We start from the raw sequence: 10,000 nt of genomic DNA on the forward strand, positions 1-10,000 counted from the left end.
ATGATTCACCGGCTCTATGGAACTTCTACAATGTGAATCTGTTCTGGTTTCCTTGCTCCTCTGTGTGTAGTTCACGGTCGCTGCCTTAAACCTCCAGGACGCCCCACCACACCTTCTCCACAGTTTTTCCAGATGAAACAAGTGATCAGTCAATCACAGAAATGATCATCAGATTAAGTGATTAGCCTGATAATACGGTTTTTTAAAGGTTTAATATATTTTGATGAAAGACAAAGCTGTGACTCCGCTCCCTCGACAGCAGTGAGGGAACCGGGATGATGTTTGAACTGGGCACAGTGATGCTGGCGTGTCTCCTGCAGCCTGAGGGGGTTGTTGTTTACCGAGGAACTCCCGGTCTCGTTGGAGGGATCTGGGTCCGTTCCAGTGCTGCTCCACCAGCCGCAGCAGACCTCCGAGCACCGCCGACAGCTCCGACACACCGAGGAGACGTCCTGCCGCTCTGAAACACAAACCACAGCAGCTGAGACGAGATCCGGTGAATCTGACCAGCCTGCCGAACATCTCATGGACTAAAGCTCGTTTACAGCTCAGCCTGTGGAGACGGGTGTTTGACGTCTCCTGTCTCTGGAGGAGAAAACACCTTTGACCACAAATCTCCTCAAAATGAAAACCCATGGAGCATCTCCCCTCCAGCGCACAGGGCTTTAAGGCCAACATCCAGTCTGAGTTACCAACTGGAGCCTGTCCAGTTGCATTATGGGACATGAAGGATCCAGTGCGGAGTATGGGCCGGGTTATGCTATAAGAGAATGTGTTTAAATCTGGAGATAACCGGTGCTCATTCAACCACTGACCTGCAGGGACCTGCTACAGTCCAGTTTCAGTCTAATAATAGTTAAATAATAATAATAGTTTCAGTATAATAGTTAGAGAAGAAAAAAAGTCACATTCTGCTCCTAATTCAGTTTTGACCACGTAGTCGTGTTTACTGTGTTTTGGCTTTGGAAAAGTAAATTCTTAAAAAGAAAAAGCAAGAAAAATAAAATACAGTGACAATAATGGAGGAAAGGGGAAGATACAGAAGGGAAAACTCTTCTTTTACGATAATATCGCAAATTAAAGCGATTAATACATTTAAATGAAAGTGATTAACTGATCATTGGTAATAAAAACCCAGATACTGAAAAAAGTGAAACAATCTGGTGCTTAGCTGTTGATTGGTTCTCGGGTTCCTGTACTTTAAAGGATCCTTCCACTTTATTTCAACTTCAGTCTTAACTTCCGTTTTATCCATCGTTCACTGATAACAACACTGTGCTCTGACGTCCAGGACTTTCATTATTGATTCATCTGAGAGATATTTAATATCTGAATAAATTAAATGCAATTTTTTCTACAGCTCGAAGTGACGTCTTCAGAACAGTTCAAGACCCGAAAAGCTTCAGTTCACTGTGAGACAGTGGAACTCTTGATGCATTTTGGCTTTAGACTGATTAGTTACTGGTTAATCAGTTATCGGAATAATCAGAACAGCTGATTAATTTTCTGTCAGACTAATTGTTCTCTAAACTGGAAAAAAAATGTGAACAAATATAGAATGATTTTTGTGTGAAAAGATAAAGATGAACGGAGACTGACAGTTAATAGGAAAAGTATTTTATTGTCCAATCAGCTGCAGTGACGCTCCTGACATCACAGAGCAGGAAATGGAAGAGCAACCTGAAAACTTAAAGAGGAGAGGTCAAAGGTCACTGCAGTGCTCTGAACAGCCTCAGTGATTTCACTTCACAATAAGAGCTTCTGTCCTTTCTGCTCGTTCTCCATGATCCAACAACAAAGTCCGAAAACCTTTTCTCTCCGAGGGAAACTCGTGAGTCCGAATGAGATTTTTACACACATGAAGTTTTCTCATAAAAATCCGGTTTGTTAAATCATTTTTTTCATCAAAGATTCACAGCAGAAAAAATGTGACCAAACATCCAGCTCCTGACCAGATCCTTCATCTGATTTCAATCACTTCTACTTTCCTGCTCTTCAGGTGAGTTTCACGCTCGACTTGTTTCTGTTTCTCCTGATAAACTGAAATGTCTTTTCTCTGTTTACGTCCTGTAATGTAAAAAAATAAAACGAAATCAGTGTTTATCAGCAGAGATCAGTAATCTTCAGTCCCACTGAACAAACCCGTTTCTGTTTTTTCTGTTAACTCGGTGTCTTTTAAATCTGTTGAACGGAAAATGAACAAAGTCACAATTATAAAATGTTTATGTGTAAAAACATCAGACTGGGTGTGAAAATGCCTAAAATCTGATTTTAATGAGAAAAAAAAGTCTTTAAAAATATTTTATTTTTCTCAGGTATTCCTTCAGTCCTCCTGCAGCTCGGACCGTCCTCTGCATCTAACAGGCATCAGTAACAAAAACTCATAACAACATTTATCATTACAGTATAGTTTTGCATAGCACTGTTTTAGCAAAGTTACAAAGTGCTGAAAAAAAAAAACTATCTATAAAATGGCTGAAACAAAATTCACAAACCAGACTGAAAAACCACAAACGTTTCCAAGGAAACAGAAAAGAATCAGTGAAAAGAGGAAAAGGTGAAGTTACAGTGTAACTGAAGAGCTCCTGCACAAACACACCGATGCTCAGTCTGATTCCTCAGAGCTGACGGACTCGCTCGTCAATGAGCCCGATCAGCCGATTAATTGATTTAAGCCGATCGGTTCATTTTTAGCCTCATTGTCTCAGTCGTTCATCTCACGTTAACGTAAAGTTAAAAACAAATTGTTCAGTGTGGAGAGAAAAAAACTGAAGAATAAAATATTTGATTTCTTTTTCAAAATAAGAGTCTTTGACAAATGAATGTTCCTTATAAATATTGCGTGTGAGAGACATGAACGACATAAAAGCAGCGATCGATCGAGTTCCTATCGATTAATCAGTCAGGAGGTGAATATCGTAGTCTGTAAACAGTCTCTGTCAGTTCCCTTCATACGCAGCCGTTCACCTGGGATGGAGACGTGCCGAAGAACGTCTGGACAGAGCAGATACACCTGCTTCGGTTCAGGTTCAGGTTTGTCCAGAACCCTGAACCTGGGCTTTCTTTCACTCCACAGGTCTGACGGGATCCAGGTTTAAACACAGTGAAGTCTGGTGGAGCCGTTACAGTGTTTGATTATCAAAATGAATTAAGATCTTTGAACTGAACTTTTTGTTTTTCCATTTCATTATTTCTGCCTAAAAATGAAAAACTCAATTATTAATTCATCAATTCCAAGATATAAAAAGGAAACAGAACTTTTAATGGGCTCATTCTGTGATCGATTTACTTTTACTAGAAATTTACTAGAAATGATGAAATGAAATCATCTGTAACAGCTTTTTTAAGGAATCAATTACTGAAACGAGAGGAATCAAACACTGTAAAAGTAAATAATAATTCTCATGATTCATTCTCCAGGTTTGAGCTGTGAGTCCGGACTGAACAGCCGCAAATGAACATAACTCTGTTAAGACATGACTGAAGTTCTTCAGATTAATACAAAAATAAGAATTAAAACAACGAACCAAAAAAATTCCTCTGAAAAGTTAAAAAAATAAAATCGACATTAAGAGCATCAAGTGTTTGCTTGTTTTTTCCTCGAGTGGTTTTAAAGAAAAGAGACAAAATACAAAAATATAGAAAAGCATGAATAATTTGCCCAGCGTCTGCATTAACAACACAAAGGGAAGCTGAGTTGTTCAGAGTGTATCTGCCACCAAACCTTTGTTTCAGGAAGAACAACGCACTGAAGCCGAACCAGTGAACCGATCAGAGAGTCGCACACTGAACAGAAAAGCAAGGCTCTGCCTGAAGAGAACCGGTGCAGGTCTGGAGGACGAGAAAACGCCCACGCATCAGTCCGCGACGCATCGTTTCGCTGGGTTTGGCTGCTGATTGGTCAAAGGTCCCGTTTGAATCCTGAGCTGAATCTTGATTTAAACTCTGACCTTCTCAGTTCTGCGTCTTTGGGATTGAAAGGATTTAGCTGAAATGGCTTCAGGGTCTAAAACGCTTCAGGAACAGGACATTTCTTAAACGATTCTTTCCTATGGGCCTGCAGAGTAAATATTAAAACAGGATACTATCAGTATAACTAGTAATAATTATGGATACATGGTAAAAACATTTTATAAATGAAAATTGAATTTTTCATTTAAATAATGCAAAACAAATGAAATATGAGACGTATCAATAAATGGAAATAACATTTAAAAGCCTTAATAAACAAACACTGTTTGAATCCATCTCAAAATGGAGTCACTGAACATTTGAAATCTAAATGGGCACATTCCACCTTTGTTTAGCACAAGTATCTGGTTAGTTGATCTTTGTTCTTTTCTTTTGGGAGGATGCTCGTGAACATTAATGTCAAGACGTTTTTGTTACTGCATTAACTGATGCGTCTGTAACATTTACAGTTTTACTCTGTGACCACTTTCGTTCACATAAAAATGAATTAAACTCCAACCTTCGGCCTTTAAAAGCCTTTTAGAAACATTTTTTATAAATAGGAATTTTCATTTGCAAATAAAGTTTTTAATTCCTTCTTGTGAGGAGGAACATGGAAAGAGGGGGTCAGACTATTGATAACAGCTGTCTTCGTCTATCACTTTGTTAACTGCTGATTTCCGATCAGCGACTGTAACAGTCAGTAACTGTCAGGCTGGTGAGCTGAAGCCTCCGTGCTTTGATCAGACTGACGGACAGAAATCTGCTTTTCGCTTCATGTCGTCAATATTTCTGTTAAAATCTGACGGTTCTTCCATCTTTGGAAAAAAAAAGTCCCCATTTAGATTTTTTCTGTTTCCAAACACGAGATGACAAAACTCTTGGTTTCCTTCATGTTCAGAGCTGCAACATTTGAACGAGGAGTTATAAAATAAAATATAAAATATAAAATATAAAATATAGAATCATGATAAGTGACAGAGAAACTTCATCTAACAGAGCGAGACGACTCCGCTGTTCGTCCCCGACATTCAAGTCTTCGTCATCATCATCACTCACGGTTTCTTTCTTTAAAAACACTCTGAGTCTCCTTCACCCGCCGAGCTGACGGCGGTGAAACTAAAAAACAGGAGGAGGAGGAGTGCAGGAGGTGAGGAGGCAGATCAGAGCGGTGTAGGAGCAGATTACATCAACACGTTTGGTTCTTCATGTTTCCACAGGTCTGTCGTTCCTCCGGCGGCGGCGGCGGCGGCGGCTCTCCGTCAGGAGGAGGAGGCTCAGCTCAGCAGCGGCGGCGGCAGCGGCAGCAGCAGGAGGAGGAGGAGGTCTGGGAGGAGGCTCCACCTACAGCAGCGTACACCTGAAGAAGCTCTTTTTGGCGCGAGACTCTGAGATTTTAACCGGACCGCCTCCACCTGACGGGTTGTTGTCGTTCTGGAGGAAGAAGAAGAAGAAGAAGAAGAAGAAGACAGTTCACCACAGGTTTGTCCTCTCAGGTAGGGACATGAACCAATCAGCTTCTGACTTGTGTCTCCTTCAGTCAGGCATCAACAGAGGAGCTGGGAAGTACGAGACGCCTGACTCAGACAAACACAGACAACAATGAATCACGTGAACTGAGGACGAACTGTTGGCTGCAGCTGCGGACACGAGATGTCACATTAAAAACATCTGCAGACCTAGTGAGTGAGCGACTGATCCGTCGGCTGATCGGTTGATCGATATATCAATGTATGAAATTTAAAAATCCAATCTGTGTTTTTAACATGAGCTTCCACAGCGTAACAACAGAATCTAAGAGAAATGACGTGAAGGTGAGCAGACGGACCTGGTCTCTGCGCGAGCTCCGGCAGAGTTCGTTTTCTGAGCGGCTCCTCCAGCGACCAATGATTTACATAAATTCCAGCTGTGGGCAGCTGCTCCGCTTCCTCTGTCAACTGCATTGGGGGAAGTTTCCAGTGCGAACGCAGCACAGGCCGCCGAGAGTCCGGGAGGAGTCTGGATTTGTACACATTTTCGGTCTGTGCTGGGTTCACACTGGACAGGTGACAGAATAAAGTTGGCGAAAAGCGGACGCCATTTAGACTACATGATGGACACCCCTGTCCCGCAATGCACACAAAGGAAACAGAGCTCAAAACGGGAAACCGCTCCCAGCTGGAAGACACGGACACTGACTGTGGACGTACGTCCAGCAGTTTTGTGAACAGAGGCAGAAACATCTGTTAACTGGCGGTGACGTCCCGAAGCGGCAGGTCGATGAATGTGCTTCGACGCACACGTTGTCGTGTTTTCCTCACAGGAAACATTTACACTGCTGCACCGTTACGAGAGCTGGAAAATGGTGGTTCTGGAAAAAGGAAAGGGGGTTTATTTTTCGAGCGTCTTTCCAAGGAAGAAATACGATAATAACATTTGTGTCTTGAGCTGCAGTTGTGGAATTATGTACTGCAGCTCAATAAAAGCACAGACTGCGAGTGAAGTGGTGAAGATACTGAATAACAGACCGAACACAAGCCGGTCGGCCACTGTACAGTTGCAAGTTATCAGTGCTGCAACTACCGATTATTCTAATTATTGCTTAATATGACCATGATCCTGTCAATCGATCGTTTGATCCATCGGTCATCAGAAAATATCCTGGAGCACAAGGTGAGGTCGTTAAATGTCTTACGTATGAACGGAGCTCAGAAACATTCTGTCTACTAGAAGGTCAAATCTGGAGGAAAGTCGGACGGGACTCAGTGTCTGAGGCGTGAGCGTCCACAGCCGAGGACAAACCTGTGTACTTTTACTACGCTGTAGTTTAACGCCGTAACCGTCTGATCTGATTCAGATCTGTTCCCACGTGAGGTTTTTTAGACCGAACTCTCGTGTGAAGACTCACAGACTGTTAAGGTTAAAGGGTGGGATTTACTGCCTGATGCTGAGGTTCCTGTCAACGACGCGCTGCAGGTTTTGAACGGCTCTTTGATCAACTCACCATTTTTCTGTTGAGTCTCGTCATGATGTCTCTGCCGAGCGTGAAAAAGGCCTGAGGAGGGAAAACCGTCAAATTCACACTGAGAAAGATCGATTCTGTCTTCACTGCACATTTGCTACTGTATGAGGTAAATGGTGACATTTTCTGAATGTGTTAAGGCTTGATAATCAGACACACTGCAGGATCAGGACTCACCTCCTCCACATTGATGCTGGACTTGGCGCTGGTTTCCAAAAACTTGATCCCGTAATCTATCGCCAACTGAACGACAAGACCAGACCGAGTTGAACATTCATATTCAGCACTGGAGGAAACTGTCAGGTTCCTGTTTGCTTGGTGTTTGATCAGATATCGTTCCGATTTAAAGCCCTTTCTTCGTTTTTCAGACGCACTCATGTTCAGACTCTGAAGGACAGAAACGCTACGAGTGTTTTTATCTGATTGACGCTTGGAACTGAGACCGGCTGATACGGAAGAAATCCCTGATCCAGTTTTTACCTACAGTACAATCAGGGGAGAAGCTGTTCATCTGTAACTGATGAAAACTGATAAAATTACCAGACAGGAATTTTTGTTTTGGTTAATCCGGCGAATTAAACACCTGGATAAAATCAAAAGGCTTTATTACGCTGGTGCAAAAATCATAAAATCATAAAAATCCAATATTGTATTTTCTTTTAAATCACTTACAGAAACAGCAGCTTTCAGTGAAGATTTCTTGTTTTAACATACTTTTATCACTTTCTGTTTTTATGTGGTTTTGCTTCGTCTTGTTGTAAAGCGCAGTGTTTTTCTAAGGTGAGACTATGATCATTGTTGTTGCCATGAATCTAGCGCGCTGTAACGTACAGCTGCAGTGAAACATCTGTAGGAAACGGATCAAACCTTCTCTCCTCTCTCCTTGGACACTTGTCTCTTGTCGTTCATGTCACATTTGTTTCCCAGAACCATTCTCTCCACGTCTGAGGACGCGTGCTGAAAACACACCAACATGGAGAATGTTACTGTTCCACACTCACACTCACTGCTCTGTTTTAGACGGGTTCTTCTGTCCAGCTTAATTTTTCCATACACACATCAAGTTCATTGTCTTGCTAATGGGCACGTGACCATGAGGTCCGGAGGAGCTGGGAATCAAACCGCCGACCCTGCGACCCTGTGCCCTTCGAGCTTCCTAAGGTTAGAGCAGCCGTAAGAGCTTTTTAATACAGCAGAGAAGACAGTCGCTGAATTGATGGTGTTTCCGATAGAAACTCACTACACAGGGGCGGTGCGGCGCTGAGCGCTGCCAACGCACAGCGAGGAGGCTTTGGGCTCAAACTATAAATTAATGAGACTGTATTTGTCCTTTTCCACTGGCAGACAGCGGATTAAGTTCACTTGTCTGAATAGAAAGTATAACATGAGAGAGAAGGCTACAAACGGAGCCCAGATGAAATGAAGTCACTTCCTTCCTCTTCACAGAGAAATGTGTCTCCATTTGATATGATGAGGAAGAGCCTTCAAACCACACGGTGGCAGCGCTCACACGGACCGTCTCTCACATATGAACAGAGACTGCTGGTCCCATGGTGGACTGCTCAGCCTAGACGCCGTAGCAGGAGGGACCTCGGGTCTGGAGACCTTCAGGTCTGCGAGCCGAGAAGAGTCCAGATGCATCGCAGGCTGCTACGTCTACTGTTCATTTAGCTCCTTCGGTCTCAGAATGAGAGGCGACAGTATCTGTCCAGCAGTTGCTGGACTGTATCTTCAGTCAGCTATAAAGACGTTTGTAGCCAACGTTGGTATTTTAACGTCAACGAGGCGTGAAAACACAGAAGAGGGTCAATCGGCTAACGTGCTGTTAAAGATGAGCTTGTTGTGTCTGGTGATGCGTTTGTCAGGGACGTGACTGGCACCTTTTAATCCTGAGCTGGAAGGAGCTCAATAACAACTCTGCGTTTGATGTATATGTTCTAAGAGCAGTCGGAGTTTAGAGACGCACTTCACTGAACGCCGGCAACAGCAGAGAGCTTTGTCTTTTCAGTCGGATTCCAGAGCCGATACGCGATCACAGCCTGTTTCGCATGGTGGTACAGAGCAGTCATCACATCAACCCCGCGCCTCGTGTCACGTTAAACCCACTTCGGGTCTTGAGCGGAGAAACGGGACCATTTGAAAATCTGGCTCTCTTCCCGTTGGCTCACAGACCTGAGGTCCACAGTCGGACCCCCCCAGCAGCCACGTTAGGACGTGGTGTGTCAGAGGGGAGCGCCGTACCTCCTCGATGTTTCGTATCCAGTTCCTGATGTTGTCGAAGGACTTCTCGTTTGTGATGTCATACACCAGCATGATGCCCTGAAACACACGGGACAGGAAGTGATTATAGATTCACACAAAGCTCCTGCGTGGACGTTGGGACTAATCCAACAGATAAAGTCCTGCATGTCAAAGGTTCAGCTTCTGTCGGGCTCTGTAGCAAAAGCATTACAGAACTGGATTTTAGGCCGATACAGATGTCGATATCTAGGACTGGCGCGATGAGCTCTTATTACAATGTAAAAATAAACACATCATTAGATCAGTCATCCCTGACATCTTCCTCTTCGGCCCTCATACACACTGACGCTGAGAAATGTTCACCAGGCTGAGGCACTAACAGAGTCTGGTTTCACAGCAGTGGACTGAGCAGACCAGCTCAGGTCTGCACCACTGACACATCATCTGTCCAATGGCAGAGGGGCAATCAGGAGTGGGCGTGTCTTACCATGGCTCCTCTGTAATAGGCTGTCGTGATGGTCCTGAACCTCTCCTGACCCGCCGTGTCCCTGCAGGGACAGGAAGCAGACTGTGGTCAGTCCAGGGTTAAAGTGATGCTGCGGACTCTGCCCACTCAGCATCAACAGGCATCTCATTCAGCTGGTTCTTAAACACATGAGAGTTCAGAGTGGAGCTCCAACACACACGCACGCATGTGTGTGTGTGTGTGTGTGTGTGTGTGTGTGTGTGTGTGTGTGTGAGTGTGTGTTGACACACAGACTGTTAGCAGGCTAACGTTAGCAGTCCACACAGCTGTAGATTACACAG

The 10,000-nt window shown here is 43.8% G+C and overlaps 2 protein-coding genes across 2 annotated transcripts in view; one reads left to right on the forward strand and one right to left on the reverse strand.

Annotated features, from left to right (window-relative positions):
• The window catches only part of plekhg4 (pleckstrin homology domain containing, family G (with RhoGef domain) member 4), a gene marked incomplete at its 5' end in the record, with an annotated part of 82,970 nt that extends 82,363 nt beyond the window's left edge, over positions 1-607 (forward strand). Inside the window, one exon of the mRNA XM_040137824.1 lies at positions 386-607. Within this exon, the coding sequence (XP_039993758.1) occupies positions 386-607 (222 nt within the window). The remainder of the gene's footprint in view (positions 1-385) is intronic.
• A 1,025-nt stretch (positions 608-1,632) lies between these two features.
• The window catches only part of LOC120789631 (ras-related protein Rab-8B), a 17,055-nt gene continuing 8,687 nt past the window's right edge, over positions 1,633-10,000 (reverse strand). Inside the window, exons 3-8 of the mRNA XM_040126457.1 lie at positions 9,681-9,741; positions 9,194-9,271; positions 7,820-7,909; positions 7,130-7,195; positions 6,935-6,985; positions 1,633-5,385 (exon numbers count right to left, since the gene is read on the reverse strand). Of these exons, the coding sequence (XP_039982391.1) occupies positions 5,296-5,385; positions 6,935-6,985; positions 7,130-7,195; positions 7,820-7,909; positions 9,194-9,271; positions 9,681-9,741 (436 nt within the window). The 3' untranslated portion in view covers positions 1,633-5,295. The remainder of the gene's footprint in view (positions 5,386-6,934; positions 6,986-7,129; positions 7,196-7,819; positions 7,910-9,193; positions 9,272-9,680; positions 9,742-10,000) is intronic.

Source organism: Xiphias gladius, chromosome 1, assembly GCF_016859285.1.
Source record: "Xiphias gladius isolate SHS-SW01 ecotype Sanya breed wild chromosome 1, ASM1685928v1, whole genome shotgun sequence".
NCBI classification, from domain to species: domain Eukaryota; kingdom Metazoa; phylum Chordata; class Actinopteri; order Istiophoriformes; family Xiphiidae; genus Xiphias; species Xiphias gladius.